General features: G+C 40.2%; 1 protein-coding gene across 2 annotated transcripts; it reads right to left on the bottom strand.

Moving 5' to 3' along the window:
- Positions 1-623: 623 nt before the first annotated feature.
- LOC146572493 (uncharacterized) lies at positions 624-20,721 on the bottom strand. Of its 2 annotated transcripts, XM_085276713.1 has the most exons (8): positions 20,615-20,721; positions 20,332-20,415; positions 19,994-20,193; positions 12,002-12,046; positions 11,644-11,682; positions 10,850-10,964; positions 8,806-8,967; positions 624-6,563 (listed from the first exon to the last, which is right to left on the bottom strand). In XM_085276713.1, the coding sequence occupies exons 3-8, from the start codon at positions 20,102-20,104 to the stop codon at positions 5,446-5,448; spliced, it is 1,590 nt and encodes a 529-aa protein (XP_085132839.1). In that variant the 5' UTR covers positions 20,105-20,193; positions 20,332-20,415; positions 20,615-20,721; the 3' UTR covers positions 624-5,445. The 2 variants fall into 2 exon arrangements, with proteins under 2 accessions (XP_085132839.1, XP_085132838.1); XM_085276712.1 differs by lacking the exons at positions 20,332-20,415; positions 20,615-20,721 and having other exon boundaries at positions 19,994-20,321.
- Between the last annotated feature and the right edge of the window lie 1,766 nt (positions 20,722-22,487).

The raw sequence follows: 22,487 nt of genomic DNA, 5'->3' as shown, positions 1-22,487 counted from the left end.
AGTGTATTTTAATGTGGTATTATTGTTGGTGTCAGACAGCTGAGTATATCAGAAACTGCTAATCTGCTGGGATTTTCACAACCATATCTAGGGTTTACAGAGAATGGTCTGAAAAAGAGAAAATGTCCAGTAAGAGGCAGTTCTTGCTGATTACAGTTGTTAGAGGAGAGTGGCCGAGAGTGGCCGGCTTTGAGCAGGTAGGAAAGAAAAAGGTAACTAAAACAACCACTCATTTTTGAATGCATAATACACCAAACCTCATTAAACCTTTGCCATAAAGAATTAAAGCAAATGTGAAGTTTGAAATAGGTCTAACTCAGTACTAGCAAGGTGTACCTAATAAAGTGGCTGATTAGAGTATAGAGGATCACTTCTCAGCCTCTTATACTTTGTGCTGTGATCATCACTGTTGCATTGCCAGCAAGGCAAGGACACAGATATCAAACTTCGGAAAAGTCAAAAACCTCTCAGAGTCAGAGCTGACTGCCGGATTTATTCTGAGTCATTCACGGCGACAGATACTCACGAGTAGGAGATTAGTCAGGCGGCAGATCGGGTGTATTTCACAGCAGAATATGTGAGAACTACAGGCGCGTATAATGTGAAGCAGAAGTACACACATGTATTTGGTAGCACATTTATTTTGACACAAAATCCACAGTTTTCTGTTCAATAGAGTTAAGCAGACGTCTGCGTCCAATATCGCAGAATCTCAGTGATGATCAGTGAGATGGAAGAAATCTAAATACAACCCCACCTTCTAAAAAACAAAAAACAAAACAAAAAAACCCCCCCAAACAAACAAAGCAAAAAAACATGATGGTGTGCAACCAAACAGACACAACAAACGTGAGAACATCTCACTCAGTATGCATCGGAAACCTCTGAATCTGCTTTACACCAAGATACAAAATCAACTTGATATCCATGATGACACGAAAAAGTTTTGGCTTTTTTTTTTTTAAATCGACAGTTATTATGTTAACATTATACTCAACATTATCCTCACAATAAGCGACAGTGATTTTTAACAAGAAAACGGCACGGTTACTCTCTCACACATACGTACGACACGCTGAAGAGCCGCAGGTAGAATTGCACAAAGATACCTTCAAAGTACACCACATGTTGTAGTAATATTAATCGGAACTATTCCATGTACAGTCACATATACATACTGCTATATATGCTGCTGTCTCGTAGCTGCAGGAGTAGAAGGAGACAGTCTTGAGTTATCCTGAATCAAAAGGATTGGATGTTTTGTTTTTTGTTTTCTGGCAAAATGGTTCAACGGCTGTACCAATGTGAGGTTTGTTTTTTTTTTTGTATTTTTATTCAATTCTTTAACTTTTGGCATTACAAAATAAAATCAGTACAAATATATAGTAGATACTATCTTCAGAAGGAGAGAACAGTCCTTTACAGTCAAAACTCGAGCGAGGTAACAGTCTTATATCAGGCCTTGGCCAAAGAGTGGTAACAAAGGTAAAATCTGGGGCATATTTCTCCACACAAATTGGCTTCTGACAAGGCGAGACAAATCAAACCGCTTCTATTTACACTGACGTCAAATGAAAGCAGGAGTCGGGATACAATAAACCCCAGTGTGTGACTCCTATGTTTCACCATCTTGTTCAGGTTCAGTCATAGAAATTAAACATCCATCCATCCATCCGCTTTCCACCAGCTCATCTGGGGCTGGATCAAAAGGGAATCCCAAACCTCCCTCTCCCCAGCCACCTCCTTCAGCTCATTCGGGGAAAGCACCGAGGCATTCCCAGGCAGTGCTGAGGGACGTAGTGTCTCCGGCGTGGCCTGGGCCTACCCCGGGGCCTCTTTCCACGGGGGCATGCCCAGGAAATCTCACCCAGGAGGCATTCTAATCGGATGCCTGAACCACCTCAGCTAGTATCCGATAGATCCACACGCTAACTTTGTGTTTTTGTTAATAGCTTCTATGCCGGTAGTGCAGTGGTTGAACCTGTTGCCTCACAGCAAGAAGGTCTTGGGTTCAAATCCATGAAGTGTTTCTGGGAGTCTGCATGTTTTCCCTGTTCTTTCTGGCTTACTCTCAGACTCCAAGCATTGTAAATTGCCCATTCATATGAATATGAGACTGGCAACGTGTCCAGAGTGTACCCCACCTCTGCTCTATGGCAGCTGGCAAAGGCTCCAGCTAAGCCTCCATGACCCTGAACTGGATAAGCGGAAGAAAGTGGATGGATACTTTCTAAACTAATATCAAGAGGACGCCATATAAAAATGGTATTTTTTGGCCTCTTTTCTAAGTGTAAAATTTAAAACAGAATGATGCCCCTTAAGACAATTATCCTAATTAAAATCTACAATAAAATGTAAAAAAAACTAAGCACTCACTAACCAAAGCGTCAGTGACATTACAGCTCATTTGCTTCATGATCCATCACAGTTCAAAGGTTGTTGTAATGTGTGAAGTACAGAAAGAAAGCTGTGCGGCTCTTTTGCACAAATGAATGATAATTAAAGTCGAGGGAGAAGTCAAGGAGGCTCACAAACAGTCGTATCCAGGATTATCTAGCCTTGCTTCACTAAAGACAGACCAATACTCCAGGAGGAGAAGCGATTCTTGTAAAAATGACTTGTACAGCCTTGACCTTGAGCACAGTGTGGGTGAAGACACATCAGGTGATCACTGTGTTTCATTAAAATCTGACCAGTACTCTGGGAGGAGTATGGATTCTTGTGAATTGCGGTGGGACAAACGGACGACGGATGCCTCGCTATGGCGTAAGCGCACTGAACCTTCAGTCAGATGAGCTTAAAAAAAAATCAATACAAAACACTAAAGTTTAAGGTCAGTAACATGCAAGACACACACTGGGGCTTTAAAATACAACCCGATAATATAAGCTTGCACTTACGCCAAAGGCATTTTTTTTAAAAACTGCTGTGTTTGTACAATCGAGGGCCTTTGCCCAGCACAGCTAGCATATGAGTCATAAAGAGGTAAATGTCATTTCAGTTCATCTCATTTCCTGTCAGCCAGCATAAACCAGAATAAGGAAAAAAAAGTGTGAATACTATTGCTAAATACTATTTTTGCAAGTCTCACATGTAATATGAGCATTTTAAAAAGAGACTGCTAAGTACTCTTAGAAAATATTTTCGCCATTCGATTTACAGCTATTCCTAATCCACACACACACGCACGCACACGCTCAGATTAGCTGGGAAACTACGGATTCCTAACAGAAAAATACTTTTTCAACTAGGCACCACTGATCAACGACACACATTACCTAAAACTAATGAAAATGAGAAGAAACGCAAGGCTCCAAAAAGGCTTTTTTGCCAGTATGTCCAGAGGATGAACCATCTCTGTCAGGCCATCAGCGAGTCACTGCAGAGGTGCTTTGAAGATGATCATCAAGAGATCATCAGAAAGCAAACTGCCACTCAAACTTCCATGCAAACTCACATCTGAAGAGCAAATGTGACTTGTTCTTTTTTAGGAGTGAACTGTGCTAAATTAGATTTCTCTCCACACTACTAAGAGTTAAAAGCTTTGCCCTTAGGCATTAAACAACTAGGGACACGAAAAAAGTGGCCTCCAGTCAGCGAACTACTGAGACCCTTGTCTCATAATAACAACTACGGCAAGACAAACATGTACAAATTGTGTTGTGAGACGCTCTCCGTTTATTTTTGAGCACATTGTTGTACTGACAGATAACTACGAGAGAGAACGTATGTGCTATCCCCCGCCAGGTGAGCATGGCAGGCTAATGTAATCCTTGGCCTTGCTCTGGATGTCAACTAGTCATCAACCAGGAGGCATTTAGAGAAAAACAGTCTGACTCTGCGAAATCCCGTTTTGCCACAGCAGTATTTAAAATAAAGGAGATTCTGTTCTGTGACTTCAGATGCTTCCATCGTACATTTACACCTTTGATATTTAACAAGCATCACTCGACACAAACAGTCATCACGATGGGCACGTCTTTCCAAAGTGACTTCTCGAAGCACACGCCTACAGACTGGATTGCCACGCTGGCATAACTCTGTTATTTTTTTTCTTTTTGTTAAAAACAAACAAACAAACAAACAAAAAAAAGCTTTCAGTCGAGCATCATGCTATAAAAAAATCCTCAAAAAACAGCTTTGAGTGCGTTTTTTTGTTGCAATGCATAACCTTTTACATTCATTATCAGTTTAGGCTTAAAGTGTGCGCCTAGTAAAAAACTCAACACGAGGATTCAGAGTGATATTGCCTTGCAAAAGGCAGGAGCACGTTAAAACTGCACTGAACCCAAAGACAAACAGCTGGCTAAGTATACAGTATACTGATGTAACAGTCTGAAACTATAATGTATAACTACAATATCATAGTAAAGCTTTGCCACCTGCACATTTAATTAAAGTTTGTACCCGCCCCCCTTTTTAAAAAAATCTTTAAGAAGGAGGCAACATAAGACACAAGGTATAAAACACTGACCCACTGAATCAATCTATCTATGATAAGGGAAGTGGGCTCCAATAAAAAAAAGAAAAGGTCTTTCAATGTTTAAATGCCTAAAAAGATGACCAATATTTTATGTTAAAATGTGTGGATTTGACAAAAGTCAGAATATTTTATATCCACAGGCTGGCAGCCGGTGATACGAGCTCCATTTCAGAGCTAAAAATGCTGCTTCGATGCTTCGTACAGAGAAACACTGACAAACATTTTATCATAGTGGCTCTAGCAAGAAAAGGATGCAGAAAGTGGAATTATTTTTAGGATTTTGAGCCATTTGCATTTTAAGAAAAGAACACCTCGTACTCCACAACAAACCCAAATCATCTCTTATAAATCACAAGAACTTTGAGGTCTGGGAATCCCAAAATAAAATACAGAGACCCCCTCCTAAAAATGTTACTCATCCGATCTGATGGCTTGCAGACATTTCTGTAAGCTCTCCAAGACTTTTCTTCAGTGATCACATTTTTCACTTCTTAAGTCTTCATCGACAGGCGGATGACAAATTAAAGGAAAACCCAGAAGCTGTTGGTATAGTTCACTCGTCTTATTAACGTAGTAGTCTTCCAGGGTTGTCCCCGTCCACAGGGCGGTCCATCAGAGGTCACTGGGTGGTTGGATGAGTATGAAAATCATGTCAATAATTTTGCTAATGCCTGTGCAGTCACCTGATCTCAGCTCAGTTATACACTAATGGAAGATTTTGGAGACTTTCTACAACCATCATCCAAATGCCCCTTTTTTTTAAAGAAAAAAGGACAAAAAAATAGTGTGCCATCCCTTCAGTAGATTTACAGAGATTTGTAGAACCAACACTAAGATGCAGTGAATCTGTTCTGATAGCTCAAATCTTCCCTAAGACCGATCGCTTTCTTTTTTTCCTTTAATTCGTCACTCATCCGGTTACACATGCTATCCCACTTTTCCTTCCTTCCATGGCTGTTTACTTACAGGGACTCCACAGTGATGATAGCCTCGTTTCTGTTAATGATGACGCTAGAAGGCGAAGAGACATGGCCGCGCTGCTCCGCGCAGTCGTCCGTGCTGGACGACTGTGCGGCGACCTTCTTTTGCTGGGAACAGTCCACGCCGTCCTGCAGCACCTTCTCCCCTTCCTTCACGACATCTTTCCCTCCCTTATCGAAGCGCCCCTTCTTTGGTTCCTCATCCTCTTGTTGCCCTCTTTTCACATGGCAGCGGCACACCTCAATACCCGAGTCACCCGTCAGCCGTCGATGCCGGAAATGGTCCTCCTCATCCTCGTCTTCGTCATCGTCCTCCTCTTCTTCTTCTTTTTCCCTTTTTTGCTCCTCCTTGCCACCGCAGTGCACAGAGACAGCCACGTTTGATAAGAGGAGAGCCTGCTTAGGAGCTGAGTGCAGGGGCCTGGTTTTTGGATCATGAGGTGACGTCTCTTCTTTCGCTCTCTGAAGAGCCATGGCTTCGAGTGGGTCCGATGGAACGAGAGGGTGGACTTGACCAGCGGGAATTGAAGATAGCAGCGAGAGGGGAGAGAGCGGAAGGCGAGAGGAGTGTGAAGGACGGGAGTGCAAAGTGAGAGCAAGTGGATGAGATGGAGGCGAGACTCCTTCACTACCGTTAGAGGAACATCTCTGCACCGGAATGACATCTGGAGTGACCGCAGGTATAACATCAGGTGGAACCTGCGAGGGTGGCGATGGCATCAGCGTGAAGGGGACCCCGACCCTTGGCACCACGGCCAAATCTCCTCCTGCTTCACTGGGCGTGGACATGTGGCTGCTGTCATACGTCTCATCCGTCACCTGGACAGAGAAGGAGGTGCTGGATGGGGAGGTGAGGGAGCAAGACTCACAGGAGCAGCTGGTGTAGTTATCAGAGCTCTGTGAGGAGGTCAGACCGCTGGGGCCGGGGCCCAAGTAGGGAGGGCAGGGGTGACGGTGGTGGTGATGATGGGGGTAAGAGGAGCTAGGACCTACTGTGGCACCTCCCTGCAGTGCAAAGATGGAGCTGTAAGGAGGGGGAGGGGTGCTGGGCTGCGCAACAACCTCCTCGTAAGAGGGCAACTTGAAGGAAGCCAGAAAACCTGTGACGAAAGAAACACACTTTTAGGCTTCAGCTCCGGGTACGCAGACTAGTGTTACATGTCAGTTAGCTTTCTCATGGGGTTATGCCTCATTGGTGTGGTGTGGCAAGCTCATTTGTAGTCAAAGCTTACTCCTCCCACATGCCAGGGCGGAGAGGGAGCTTCACGGTGAGATGGGTATGAGTGTGAACCTGCTGGCGTCACGCTCCTTTGGTTTTGTGTTATTTTTAGAATCTGTGAATTTTTCCTTCCCAATTTCTGTCTGAAGGTGTTTCTGCTATTCTAGCATGTGATGTCTATATTTTTCAAGTTTTGGGTTTGAATTCTTTACTATTCTATAGAGTGATCTCTGGCTTTACTTTATTCTTGTTCTCCTGAAGTCTTTTAGTTTTTGTGTTTTAGGTTCTTATCTCTGTTGTAAGTCGTTTTCCTTTGGGTCACAGTGGTCCCTCGTTTATTGCGGGAGTTACGTTCTAAAAAGAACCCACGATAGGTGAAATCCACGAAGTAGCTAACTTTATTTTTTACATTATAGATGTTTTAAGGCTGTAAAACCCCTCACTATAGGGTTGTGCGATATGACTAAAATCTCATATCCCGATATAAGAATTTTATCGTCCCGATAACGATATAAATCACAAAAATGTAACATTTTCTGTAAATTCTGTGAATCTCGACTTGCCGGAAGTGTTTCCAGCTGCGCGTCATGTAGCTGGAGTCGAGTGTTTTAACCGATGCATGAAACGATACATTTTTAGACGCAAGTTGTAACGGCCGCTGTTTTCTTTGTGAGTATTTATTACACGACGTGCTGCAGGGAAAAGCCTGTTCTAACTTTTGAGTCTAAGGTTTATTTTTTAGCACCTGATGGCTCTTTTTTACTTGTCATCCGTAAATAATCTGCTCTTTCACGTGATTCAGTTTATTTTGAAAAGTCTCAACAGGATCTTGAGCTTTATTGTGAAAACTGTAAAAAAATAAATAAAATAAAAAAAGCATGCAAAATTGCACACAAAAAAATCTGTGAAACAGCAAGGCCGCGAAAGGTGAACCGTGTTATAGCACCACTGTATTTCTATTTTCCTTCCATAGTTAGTCACATCAAGACTCAAGAAACAACTTTTTTCCTATTACTTTCAGCAGTGCTTGTTCTCCAGCCGTCTTTCACTTCCCTAATTAACTCACAGTTTATAAATAGTTCAGTCTTCCTTATTGTCTGCTGTACCTCATGTTTCCCTTGAAAGTTTTCTAGCTCCTGTGTTTCATTTCTGTTGCTACATCAGTTATCAAAGTTTTGTATTTTCTAATACATGTCCATCAAAGCCTCCTCAGGCAAGCTGCAATAACATCTTTTAACAGATACTAAAACTCAGGATGTTTGCTCTCCATTTTTATTTTGTTTTAGTTCACAAAATTGGTTAATTCTTTTCCTTCCAAAAGTCTAGTTTTTATTTTTATTGTAGTTAACTAAAACTAGCTGTGCAAAAACATTTTAGTTAAGTATGAAACCTTGTGCTACATCTGGTGTTTGTTTACCACTTCTGGAATAGTTGGACGTATATGACGCAGCATGTGAAAGACCATCCAAAATGATAACCTTTAACTTTGTTTCCTAAAATGTCAAAACTTCTAGATTAACGTAATTTTTAACTGTGTCCATTCTTTGCGTGATCACGGTTTAATAACAATGCAAATAGGTTTCACTAGGTTTACAAGAAGCTGTCAATCGATCACAGTCCACACAGTTTTTCACCACAGGCAAAAGACGGAAAGCATCACTAATGGAGTAAATCTGCGGTAGACTTGAGAGATGTTTGCCGATAATAGAATTTAGATAACAAACATGTCCTCAAATGCATCTTTGCTCTGAGTTCTGTCTGTGCCTTTGGCTGGCTTTTGCGCTGCATCACACACTGGTGAGTTGCAAACAGACTGATGTGCACACCAAAAGCTTCTATATGAAGATTTTTACTCGCTGTTACATTACAAGCATGAGCCTCTTTCCTCAATTAAAAACTCCACAAAACAGTTCATTTAACAAAACACGCTTACATTTACTGCTTTATTACTTCCATATGATGCCTGTTAACAGACTTATTTTGAAGTATCTAAATGTAGGCATATTTCTATTTCCTCAGAAAAAGTGGTGCAAGGAAATCATAACGCATGCAAAGTCTGTGGAACTGATTAATTTAGTATTCAAAAGCTACAGCATGTGCGATTTAAAATGAAGCAAACATACTGAGGTCCAGCATTGATGAAGGGTAGTTGCAAGCGCCGTTGTAAGCGATCAGATTGATTTCTCTTTGCCTCTGCTGCTGTTGAATTCTCAGCTTGGCCCGGCGGTGGCGGTAAGCACAGAAACAGCTGAAGAGGATGAGCACCGTCCACAAGAGCCAGAACCCTGTAGAAAACAGGAAATGAGTGGCCATCGAGATAAAGAAAACAAACAAACAAAGGAAACGTAACCTTCAGGTCTGTTAGCTGAATTTCATCTCAGATTTACTCGGCTTTCACACAAGTTTTGCTTTTTTATCAAAGGACTCATTGAGCTTTCAGGCGCATCAGGTAACCAACAGCCCAGCGCACACACTATTCAAATTTTCTGTTTGTGCAAGCGAGCCAATCCTAAAACAGCTGTCTTAAAGACGGGGGAAGGACACATAAAAGCACCGCACCAAGGCACATTTCAATAAGGAGAGATAAGGAAGAACTGAACACGATTTATGGAGGAATGTGACTAGACTCTGACGACCTATCACGGCAGCGGGGAATCCCAGCAGCGATAGGATTTAGGACAGGAACACCCAGGGTGGTTGCGAAGATGAAGACTGAGGGTTGGGAAAGTGGTAGCAATGTAAAGACCAGAAAGCAGCCGAACCCCCAAGACGACAGATGATAGATTACAGATCTTCCTTACTGAACGTAAACATTAAGGATTATTTTAAACTGAACCATGTAAGAACTAGAAACACTCCAAGAGCGCAAACCTCCACCAAGAAAGGAAGATGTGTAACATCAAAGTGAGGTCAGAGGTCAAATATGACATAAAATCTGGATGCAAACTGTAATGTGAGATTTTGAATCCGAACATAACAGTATCATCTCCTACAGGTTGCCAATATTAACAAAATTTAAATTTTTGAAATTTGACCTTTGTTTGAATTTAAAGGAGAGGTCAGCGGTCCAAAGTAACATAATATTTAAAATCTCCATATATCGTTCCCTATATGTCCATATGCTGTCAATAAAAACACTTTAGCCTTCAGATCAATCTACTGAATTTAACCTCCTAAGACCCGAACTCTTTCATGGCATGCATTTTTAAATTCTCTTTGCCATTTGGGCTGATTGGGACCTGATTAATGTAAAAACAAAGAATTACCAGATTTTTTTTTTTTTACCTGATTTTTGTTTCTGAGAGAAATGAGATCCACATATGAGGATATTTGCTTTAAATTTAGATAGAACAGAGGTAGTATAATGTCCTCGTAAGTGGAAATCAGGCCCTTGTAGAGCAAAATTTTGTATTTTGGTCTAGACAACCCAAAATGTGATGACCACATATGTGGACGCCAGGTCCTAGGAGGTTAAAGTAGAGGTCAAATGTGACAATGTGGTACTTCCTATGTTTTTGCAGTACACATCTAATTTGTAAGCATCATAGTTTCTAGGTTAGAATGTTTTTTGTCAGTTTTCGACCATTAAATCATTAAGTTGACATCGAAAGTAGTGCTTTAATGGGTCTATTAAAAGAAACCAGAGATTTCTTCTGGTTCTTCCTGTTAAAAGGGAGTTTTTCCTTTGAACTGTCACCAAGTGCTTGGTCATCTGGGGTTGTCCGAGTGTTTATTATGATTATGATGATTATGATTATGATTATTATTATTATTATTATTATGATTATAATAATAGGGTCATGTTGTTGTGATTTGGTGTTACATAAATAAAACTGAATTGAATGTAAGCCAAATTTTAATGGATTGTTAACATGACCCCACTCTACACGCCTACGATGTTTTATCAGAATTCATTCGAAGCTTTTTAATGTACCACGTTTACAGACAGGAAGAATGACAGCTACCAAAGGCTATAAAAAACATCACCTCCTTGGCGGAGGCAACAACATTAGTAGATTATGAGACCAGGACTTTAGAGCTGCAGGTAAGCATAATAGGACACCTTGAATGTTTCCCAGCAGGTCTGAGTAATGAACGATAAACAGCCATTAAATCAGAACCCTTTCCTCAGTAGCACAGCAGAGAAGAAGCGGTCAGTTGACTCACACCAGAGTTCATAGTAGTAGGTGCAGCAGCCCGTCTCCCCGCAGCAATGTCCCGTTTCACACAGGTAACCTGGACTGTTGTTCACTCCAGGACAGTACTTTGGATGCCTCGCCATCTAATAGATAAAACACCACATCGCAATGTAACCACAGTGGAAATATTGTAGGAAGGTCTAAACTGGAGCCCAGTGCTAATCGTTGCACCGCCAAGATGTCCAAAATCCAAAATCCACTGTGGAAACTCTGATCAGAAAAAAAAAAAAAAAAAAAAAAAGCAGCCTCACTGACAAAATAGTAAAATTACAGTAAATCTATTTAGCTTGCCTGTATAGATAACACATCTGGTATTCCTATGCTCTATCAATTTCTTCCCCCACTCCAATTACAAAGCAACATTTGCTTAATTTGTAGATGATGTCCCCTCTCTCTCTTTCTCTCTTTTTACGTCTATTTTGGTTTTGGTGTTCACAGATGGATCATGAAGTTAACCATTTATTAGTTGTGTCTTTCTGTTGTTTGTTAATGAAGCACACAGTAAGTCTAACCAAACTTTAAACTACTGATACACACACACTTTTATGTGTACCTGAAACCCTAGAAATAAAAAATAGTTATCAAAAGCATCATCAGGTGAAAAGTATTATTTTATATTTCATATTAAATCTCTGATACTTTTCTGTTAACAATGAAATAAACAGTTATTGCATCTGTAATCTTACTTTTTATATGAGTGCATATTTAATGGCAGCTGCGGGTAAAAAAGTATTTTAAAAAATGTTTTAAAAAGCCTCCCACCTTATTGATTGTGCTCATTTCGATCTGTTTCACAGGCACCTATAGTGAGAAAGGGAAGAAACTAAAGCAAGTGAAAACCCAAACATTAAAAATGTGCACATCATAAAAAGCCAGCAAATTTCAAAGCTTTTACATTATAACAACCTCAATGAGCTCAGACACTTGAGCAAAGCCATAAACCATACTAATAAAGCACTGAGGAGAGGTTGCTAAATCTGTCATGTGCATAGTTACCACACAAGATCCAAGTGCTAACAAATAATTATGCATTACTATAGCAACCACTGAGGAAAAGGCTCTGAGGCCTTTTTACCCGTGTGGACAATATTTAGTTGTGGTTAAAGGTTGAACTCCCTACCGTAGCTTCTTCGGTTACATCCAGCCCTTGCAGGGACATAGTCATCTAGTAAAAGGCAGAGAGAGAAAACAGTTAAAATGGAGCTTAAAAAAGTAAAGGGAAAACAAAAGATATGATGTGTTGTTATTACAGTAATTCAAGCATATAAAGTTGGCCACTAAAGACCCATTTTCCAGTATTAAGCCGGTGGCTACTACTGACTTTTCAAGAAGAAAGAAGGGAAGGTCGCTCATACAACCGTTCCCTGTGCGCTCCCCGTTTCAAATACATGCCTGTAACTACCAATTATTTTCATTACTCATTAATCTGTTAGTTAACTGTTAGAGTCATAAAACATCAGAAAAGTACCCCACGTCTATTCTCAAAGCTCAGCTTCACTCATATTTTGATTGAAACAGTGCTGATCACAGTCTGCATACTTTGTGTGTGTACAATGCGCACATATCTGTGCAACTATTCTGAGTAAGAGAATCACCTCTGCTCTCTATTCATGTCAGTGACCTAAACGTTCATGAATAATCCAACTCCACATGCTCCTCTGACAGTGAAGCGTATTTAGCCAAGAGACACTTGTGTTTACTGTTATTTAGTATAATATGTGGCACACAACTCTGCAGTACTGTATAGTATCCACTTGTAACACCTGATGCATCCACAGGGCAATTAACATTGCATCACAAAACATTATGTGACATTAGTGGAAGAGTATCAACCTGACAAGGGCAGACAGGCTCCAAATAAGTACCTGGCATTATAGCAGACACAGGAAAGGATACATAACTCACATTTTTCTCATCAGAAACTGGTGCGGTTGTAGATAGAAATATGTGTATATGATTACAACCGCTTTCCTTGAGATGCTTTTATAGAAAACTGCTTTTCAATTCAATTTTATTTATATTACACCAAATCACAACAGCGGGAAAAACGTTGTTTCAGGAAGAAACCTGAAACAACGTTTCTTCCTGGGGGTGACGGGAGGGATACAGGAGAAAAGACACACTGTGGAAAAGAGCCAGAGATTATTAATAACTAATGATTAATCCAAAGTAAATGTAGAGTGCTGTATAAACAGTGTGAGTGTGAGTAGGTGAAAAAAGATAGGTGGAAAAGAAACAGTTCAGATAGGAATCTTATGGGAAGCCCTCCAGCAGCCTTGGCTTGTTGCAGCATAACTAAAGGAGGATTCAGGGTCACCCGATCCAGCCCTAACTATATACTTTATCAAACTGGGAAGTTTTAAGCCTAATTTTAAAATTAAAGAGGGTGTCCGTCTCCTGAATCCAAACTGGGAGCTAGTTCCACAGAAGAGAAGCCTGAAGGCTGAAGGCTCTGCCTCCCATTATACTTTTAAATATGCTAGGAACTACAAGTAAGCCTGCAGTCAAGAGGGAGCCACTAAAGAGAAACTAATATGCTTCCTTTTTCTAGTCTCTGTCAGTAGATTTGCTGTAGTATTTTGGATAAACCAAAGGCTTTTCAGGGTGGCACGGTGGTTAGCACTGTTGCCGCACAGCAAGAAGGTCCTGAGTTCAACTCCACCATGAGGCCGGGGTCTTTCTGTGTGGAGCTTGCATGCTCTCCCCATGTTTGCGTGGGTTCCCTCCAGGTTCTCTGGCTTCCTCCCACAGTCCAAAGACATGCAGTTTGTGGGGATCGGTTAATTGATTAATCCAAATTGCCCAGCGTGAATGGTTGTCTGTCTCTGTGTGTTAGCCCTGCCACAGACTGGCAACCTGTCCAGGGTGAACCCCACGTCTCACCCTATGACAGCTGGGATAGGCTCCCGCGACCCTGAAAAGGATAAGCGGAAGGGAATGGATGGATGAAGGCTTTTCAGTGAGTTAAGGGCAACCTGATAATAACAATGCATTACAATAGTCCAGCCTAGAAGTATTAAATGCATGATCTAGTGTAGAGCTGGGCGATAGAACGATAACGATATGTATTGCGAAATTAACTTTTCTATCGAGGAAAAGTTAAACTATTGCGACAGGCCTCGTCTCTCTTGTCCTCTTTAAAAAAAAAGAAAAAAAAGAAAAAAAAAGAACAACAGCCAATCCAAATTAAGTAGCGCAGAGCCGAACCAATCACAGCCGCAGCGTCACGTCACGTGACTTGTTACGTACAGCACAAGTGCCAAGCCGCACATGTGTATTTGTTTGAAGCAGCCAGCCGCCGTGCCGCCCGGGTAATGGAGGAAATGAGTGTGCCGACTAGAGAAAAATCAACCGAGAGCGTGACCGAAGGTTACCGAAGAGAAAACAGATGATGGTTCCAATGTCGGAGAGATTGTCGAACAGAAGGGCCATAGAAGTTCCGTAGTGTGAAGGTATTTCGACTATTTCAAGTCTGACAAAAAAACAGAGTAGCGTGCACTGTAAATGTGCCGAAAGCAAGTCTGGAAATACAATAAAGCGGTGCATGCTCAATCTCTGACTGGAAGCGCTAATTCGTCATTCGGCTTTTGTCAGACTAAAGTAACTGTTAAAACTGTTTGAAAAGCTAAGCTATACAACAAGGAGAGATTGAGAATTTCCTTTTAGTTCTCAGTTTATTTGATATTGACAAAAGTTAGTCAATTTTGTCTGTTCTTCTGTAAAACAAACTAAGATTTATTTTTAGAATTAATATTTTGTTTCTAAGTGGAATTGACAATTTAGTCTGTTTTGTTTGTTCTATTTTGAAACTTAAACGCTTTAGTGGCTGCCTTTTGTGTAGTTTGCAATATTTGCCTTTATTTATCTGAAAAAGTCTCATGTTCCTTAAGTACATCTACCCTGTTGAACTTATTATGGGAAATAAATATTTAAATCAAAACAAGCTGCTGATTATTTCACATTTTACTTGTGAGCAACGTCACATTTAAATCTTACAAATATAGTTATTTGGCTTATATCGTGATAGATATCGTTATCGCCTGAAATGAAAAAAACATATCGTGATATGAAAAAATCTTATATCGCCCAGCTCTAATCTAGTGTTTCAGTGTCACTCTGAGACAGGATGTTTCTCATTTTAGAGATGTTGTGGAAATGCAAGAAAGCAGTCCTACATATTTGTTTAAGATGCGTTTTGAAAGGCATATCCTGGTGAAAAAATAAATGAATAAACCCCAAGAGTCCTTAGTGTTCCTGGAGGCCATCCAGAGTAAGCATCTGGTTAGACACCATGTTTCTAAGATTTCTAGTACCAAGTACAATGACTGACTTTAGAAGCAGGAAATTAGGGCCTCATTGTCTTTGATACAGTATTTGGCATTTGTCATCTAGCTTCATGGATAGATAAAGCTGGATGTCATTTGCATAACAGTGAAAGTATATGCTATGCCCTCGAATGATACTGCCTAAAGGAAGCATGCATAATGTAAACAGAATTGGACCTTGCACAGAACCAAGTGGAACTCCATAATTAACCTTAGTGTGTGAAGATGACTCCCCATTTCCATGAACAAATCAAAGTCTATTAGATAGATACAAAATGTTAAAATTTCCATAAAAACAATTCCTGGATTCTAATCTTGATGTACCAACCAGGCAAAATCTTTCCCTCCAAATATCAATATCAATTCCATTTTTGATTTCAGTTTTAGCTATCCAGCACCAGTTTACAGTAACAGTTGTCTCAGGGTGCTGTATATTATAAATTAAAGCCCCTATATTGTTAGTAAGAGAACCCTAATCCTCACACAATCCATTGTAAGCAAGCATTTGGTGACAGTGGGAAAGAAGAACTGCTGTTTTAACAGGATGAAATCTCCAGCAGAAGCAGCCTCAATGAGGGGCAGCCATCTACCACATGGATATAAGAGGAAGTACTAAGGAAAATGAAGGGAAGTATAGGGGAACCACAAATGATAAACAAGGCAATAAACAAAGAGGCAGCAGATAATAGTTTCTGACATGCAGTAGTTGGATATGTTGTTTGTCCCTTCTCTTTCAGCTCTCTTTTATAATTTAGGCTTACGCCTTTGGAGGTTAACTAGAAGATTGGATGTGGTAATGAGATGACCCTCAACAAACTGGGAGCTGAAGGCTCTGCCTCCCATTCTGCTTTTAGAAACTCAAGGAATCAAAAGTAAGCCTACAGCTTGAGAACAAAGTACTCTCTTAGGATATTATGACACTATGGCGTTTAAAGATATAATAAGGCCTAACAGGATTTTGTTTTTTAAAAAAAAAGATTTTAAAATGAATTCTGGACAAATACAGTAGAGATTCTTCTGTGAACTGATAAATATTGGGTTATGTTACCTACCGTTGCAAATACCAGTGTCAAATGTAACAACCTCTGGGGACTTGGCCTATACTGATGGAAAACATAAAGAGTCAAGACAGGAAATGTTCTGTCATAAATACCATCAGGTTGAGTTCCTATGTGCTTCCTGAGAGGTAAGCCCACCACACGGCACAGGATATGCATACAAGTGTGATGAGAAGTCATTCAGGCTTCCTCAGATACCGCAGACTAACCACAAATGATTTCCACCCAAGGGTCCTGACAAGTCTCCATAACTTTGCTTACAAAACCCCCCAAAAGAATAGTAAAAAACAAACAAATAAACAAAAAAAAAAACAAAAATTATGTGCAAATGGCATCATTTTACTTTCAAAGCTTTTCTTAGCAAAGTCAACCAGTTCCCCAATGTTTAAAATGTAAACAGACCAAGTTCCTCGAGCAGGAAGAACACTGAGGAGGCTCAAGTGTTATACACAAATATTTACTGCAACAAGGCCAACCAAGGAGGACAGAGTGCAACAAAACAGGTCAACATGTGAAACCACCGTCCAATACGACAACAGGACACATTTATACAAACACAACTCATTCATGTGTACTGCACAGTTTTTCCCTCTCTGAAATAGTGCAGGTAAAGTGCTGTGAAAAGTATTTGCACCTTTCCTGATTTCTTTTTTCCCTCCATATTTATTACACTTACATGTTTCAGATGTTTTTAAATCATGATTTGTCCAAACCTACCTGGCACTATGTGAAAAAGTAATTGCCCCCCTTGTTAAATCATGAATGAACCACATTGACCATATGAGTTCAGTTTTACTTGCCACACTCTGGCCTGATTAATGGTGGACCTGTTGAATCAAGAAATCACTTAAACAGAGCCTGGAAAGGGTACAAAGCCAGTTATAAAGCTTTTGGAGTCCACAGAGTCACAGTGAGACCTATTATTCACAAATACAGAAAAACGATTATTTGTCTGCAGACAGACGCTGAGTCGCTACACTCCTGCATGTATGCTCAGTAGGCACCACTGAGTGTCTCTGGTAAATGACCTCTGAGAGACCCCTCCTCAGACTGACCTCTTGTGACCCTGCCTAAGGAAATAATTATCAGCAACTGGAAGCCCAAAATAACCATTGTGTAAAACACTCTAGTATTCAGACCTTTCTCTAGCACATTCCACTTCAGAGCCTTAAAATGCTCCACACTTTATATTTTCTCATGACCAAGCTGAATTTTAGTTAAAAAGTCAATGCAACAGCATCAGCAAAGCTTCTTTATTTTACCCTCAAAAAGTCATATTCATTCACTTTCATTTCCCTTAGTTATCCATGCCTCAGCAGTTTGAGAGTCACTGCAATGCTACAGTAAATAATTACTCACAATGTCAACCATCACAAATACAAACAACCTAAATGGAGCCCTATTTATCAACCGAACAGAGACACCCAATTAATCTGCCTGTGAAATAAACCACACAGAGTAACAACAGCAATCAACAATTAATCAGAAGACTAGCAAACAAAACAACGTTACGACCTGCCTGTGAGAAACTCAGCGGCTGGTAGAGAGGGGGAAACTTATCCATATCATGGAACCGCAATGTGTGGGAGAAGCAACAATGACATTTAAAATCATATCCAGCCAGAGGTCAAAGACACACTTTTATGTTTCCATGGAGTTGCAAGACACTCAACTCAAGACACTCACACACTCAACGGCATAGCAGGTACGGTACTTTCCCTCGTTTCCCTAAGGGTCACTGCAACGGATGGATTTTTAAAATCTTAACAACATCAACAGTTTGCATATTACGATGAGTAATTGACTATAAATAAATAAAAGCAGCTCTTGTGAGTCTTTTTATTAAAGTAAGATCAAGCTATGTAAAAGCTTAATTGTAAAAAAAAAAAAAGTTGGGATGTTGAGTAAAACTTAAATAAAAATAGAATCAATGATTGCAAATCTCATAAAATTGTACTGCAGGCAGGCCAGTTCAGCATCTGAACTCTTTGATTTGGAAGCCATGCTATGTCATAGATGCAGTTTAGCGTTGTCTTGTTGAAATATGGAAGGCCTTCTCTGAAAAAGGCATCTTCTGGATGGGAGCACATGTTGCTCCACCATTAATGCTAAACTCTTTCAGCACTGAGCGAGTCTTTCCAGATGTGAAAACTGCCACGTCGACAGGTGCATGCCATCAGCGATGCTGACCTTTGAACTGAGCACTGATAACAAGCTGGATGCTCCTTTTCATCTTTAGTACGGAAGACGTGGTGTCCTTGTTTTCCAAAAACAAGTCTAAAACGTTAATTTCTCTGACCACAGAAAAGCTTTTTTTTAAATACACCACAGTCAAAGAGCTTTGGTCCAGAGAAAGATGGACTTTCTGGATAATGTTCCCGTCTGGCTTTGTTTTTGCTTGATAGAGTTTTAACGTGCCTTTGTGCATGGCATGGTGAATTGTGTTCACCATGATTTCTGGAAGTGTTCACGAGCCCCTGCTGTGATTTCCATGACAGAATCATTCCTGTTTTTAAATGCAGATCCACTTGAGGGCTGGAAGATCGTGAGCTTTTTGGCCTTGTTCAATGCACACAGAGATTTCTCCAGATTTTCACAGTCTTGATGATATTATGGATTGTATATGATGAGATATTCAAAGTCTTTCCAATTTTACATTGAAGAACATTATTCTGAAATAGTTCTGCAACTTGTAGACAGCTTTCTGCATTACTGGTGAACCTCTCCCTGCCTCCCTAAGATGCTCTTTTTATACCCTATGATGTTACTGATCTGTTTCCATTTAACCAAATTATTTGGAAAATTTTCTTCCAGCTTTCTTTTTTAGCACCACATACTTTTCCAGCTTTTTGCTACCCACATTTCCGCTTTGAAATGTGCTGCTGTCTTAAATTCTTAAATTCAATTCAGCTAAATTTTTTCATGATAAAGTAAAATGTCTCAGTTTAAACATCTGATGTGTTTTATATGTTCGACTGCAAATAAAATATAGGATTATAAGATCTGCATTTTACACAGTCTCCCAATTCATTTAGAACTGGAGTTGTATTCACTGAATACTTTCAGACAACACACTCAAAGCAGAGAACAACACAGTCATTGAAGAAACCACTTCCCCAGTTCAGTAGAATAATGTTCTTCTTCTTAACAGCCAAGATTCACAAGGTGTCTTGCATTAAAAAGCTCTTGTTTGTCCATTTGCAGGTTTTTAAGCCACATTGCTAAACAAGGAATTTTTACTTGTCCACAAGTCTTGAAAACTACAATCTAAAACTGAAATACGGCAAATCATAACCAAAAATTCATTAATTTAGTGTCTAAGTTTAAATTAATATAAACCAAGAATCTTTGCTTTTTCTTAAAGGATTTGCACACCAATCCTGTTATGTCTAAGATATTCGTTGTACACGACCACGTCTACAAGTCAAACTTACAGATATTTTGCATTGGCCACAGACTTACAGACAGCCTTCCCAATGTTAAAAATAATTAAATATAAAATAAAACAGAGACCTAAGCTGACTGACTGCAGTGGTGCACAAATACACGTGCTGTCTCGTGTATGTCACAGATGTAATGACCAAAAGGTGACGAAATAAAAATAATAATAATATGCCGAGGTCACTGCTGTTTGTCAACAACCCCACAGGCCGAGGGAAGCATGTTGCTCTGCAGAACAGCTGCTGACAGCTGCGTGCGCATCAAATGTAAAGCTGTGCAGTGCATTACCTCCATAGTCTGCAGCCCGTGGCAGAAAGTCAGCGTTTTCTCTGGATCCATGGCTAAACCCTCATCACCACTGTCCCATTCCACAGACAAGACAGCATCCCCATCCGCCATTCCCCCCAAACGGGCTGATGCCCCTCCCCGCCTCCGCTGCACGCTCCGGTGTACTGGGGCCGCTCTCTCGGTGTATTTTACGGCTGGACCTGCGCAAATTCACAACACAGACGGCTCAGTCGGCTCCTGTTGTTTGCTGTAGTAGAAGGAAGATGTTTCACTCGTAGAGACGGACGGAGCCGAGCATGATGTCATGCTTTTTTTCCCCCAGCCACCACAGTACTTACACGGGAGCGCTGTATGCTTTGATTGGCCGGAGCTCCCAGCAACAGCCTCAGAGAGGCTGCTTTCACGGTCCACACGGTGTTGCTCTATTAAACACAAATATAACCACAACGAAATAAATAGTGGCAAAAATATAAGAGCTTTGCCCGGGTATGTTTTTTTGCTCAGGCAAAATAAATGTCTGAATCTACTTAGTTTATATAAATATTAACAAATTAGTAGTGAAATTATGAAAATAATGTTCTTAAGAGCTCAACTTTTGTAAAACTTTTGCAGCACACCTACCTGTATCAGATGCGAGTTAAGTTTTCAGTTCTATTTGACATTATTTAATAATATAACTTCCAAATAAACTGCATGCATCGCAACATTTCGGAACGCTTATTTACAACGGAACTGCTTCGATACTGTAATTATTAGCCGCAAAAAGCTGTGACGGCCTCCTAAGGCTAAATTGCTTGTTAAGTCCCAGCCAATCAGAATGCCCCCTGTTGCCACGAGGAGGCTGCTGGCGTGCAGCACGAGCGGAAACGACCGCTGCTGAAGGACGGTGACATTGATTGATAGATCGATTTATTTATTAATTTTAATGTTGTTGTTTTTTCAGGTATGCGCGCGCGCAGGCAACCACGTAAAGTAAGTAAATTTAAAAATTGTTGTGCTTTATGTTGTTGTTCGTTTATGCTGTGTTTGTTACAGGGGCGTAACAAGTCAGTTCTAGGCCCCGAAGCAGATATCTGTGTACAGCTTTAGCCTTGAAGTGGAGCAGCATGGAAACTGTACAAGCAATAGATAGAAGAAGAAGAATGAACATGGAAAGCTTGAAATTAGCTGAATACAAAAGGCCAGAACAATTGGAAAAAATTGCAATTTTTCCAGTAAAGTTCAACAATTGAATCAAATATTTTTGAACTTTACTTTCTTTGAAGCGCTGAAAGGATCAATACTGAATTTGTTATATGCTGTCTTTTGAAAATGAATTTCAGATATGGAATTTATGCCTTTTTGTTATTGTAATGTCTTCACTGACAACCAAAGTCAGAGGTCAGGGGATTAGGCGTGTTCACGTTAGCTTAACTACACTTTGGCTCCTCCATCAGTCAGACGTTACGCCTTTGGTTTGTTACATGGTAACTTTGTCCAAGTTGTTACTATTTTCACTGCTTAGGCAGTGTTTCAATTAATTTGTTGTTGCATCCACCCGTTTTTGGTGTCAGTGGTTGTGAGGAAAAGTGACCAAAATTGTTAAATAGAAATCATCTAATTTTTTTATCGCATTTGTCAGCATTTTTGTTTTGTTTTTCTATTGGTTTGTATGACTTAATGCGTATTCTGTCCTAAAACCCAAATTCCAAATCCTTTCATCAACTGTGCTGCCAGACCCAACGTGGGTAGAAACATAGCCAGCAGTCCACCACAAGAGGGCAGCAGACAACATGCTTTTGCTTTTGGAGGCTTTTTTCCCCCCCTTCAGGGTTCAATGACCTGTTGTGGAAAACAACACTTAAGCTCAAAGTGAGCAAAACGAGGGTAGTTACAGATGTATACATTTGTAGTTAAGGAAGTCATTTAGTCTTTTTTTGTCTCTTATTCATTGTGACGCACAGCCTCTCCTTATGTTCTCTTCAGTAGGTGTGTTTAAAACCCTTGAAACAAAAGGTTAAAAAAAGACTCTCTAAGCTGCTTTTGTTGCCACACCTATAGTTTTCTCCACGTTTCACACCTGTGGTTGAAATCCCTCACTGTGTAATGCACATTTTAGAGCTTACACACTGGTTTTGATTCATCTTTCTAAGGTAAACCCAGTTAATTAGCATGGATTATAGGTTGCACTCATTATAAGGGTGTGTTATCTACTTTATTTGTAAAGGCACACGTGTTGAGATGGTGTCACAAATGAACTTTAACATTTCTCAGTTTTGGTGAGTATGCAAAGTTTGAAAATGTTTGCAGCTCCACACACACGAGCCAAGACAAATAATTTCTTTCCTTCCTTCTTTTTATACTGTCGCCTCATACCAGCTCAACTGTGGCACTGGACCCAGGTTTACTGTAATTTACAGAGCACTAAAGAGAAGACGATTGGTCAACTTGTTTGTGACAAAAATACACTTCCTCCACTCCATTTTATGCACATGAATGCCCACACGCACACATA

The sequence above is a fragment of the Mchenga conophoros genome, linkage group LG6, assembly GCF_057382185.1.
Source record: "Mchenga conophoros isolate Kocher_MC1m ecotype Shallow Benthic linkage group LG6, M_conophoros_male_GT1.1, whole genome shotgun sequence".
NCBI lineage: Eukaryota > Metazoa > Chordata > Actinopteri > Cichliformes > Cichlidae > Mchenga > Mchenga conophoros.
The sequence above is the reverse complement of the archived record's forward strand: the minus strand, read 5'-3'. Positions and strand labels throughout refer to the sequence as shown.

What these genes read in the sequence shown, in the direction of transcription:
- LOC146572493 (XM_085276713.1), bottom strand. Translation starts at nt 20,104, where the DNA reads ATGGCGGATGGGGATGCTGTCTTGTCTGTGGAATGGGACAGTGGTGAT. An exon ending in ATGTAACCGAAGAAGCTACG is followed by an intron (nt 11,683 to 12,001) that starts GTAGGGAGTTCA and finishes TTCTCACTATAG; the next exon opens with GTGCCTGTGAAACAGATCGA. An exon ending in AAATGAGCACAATCAATAAG is followed by an intron (nt 10,965 to 11,643) that starts GTGGGAGGCTTT and finishes TTTATCTATTAG; the next exon opens with ATGGCGAGGCATCCAAAGTA.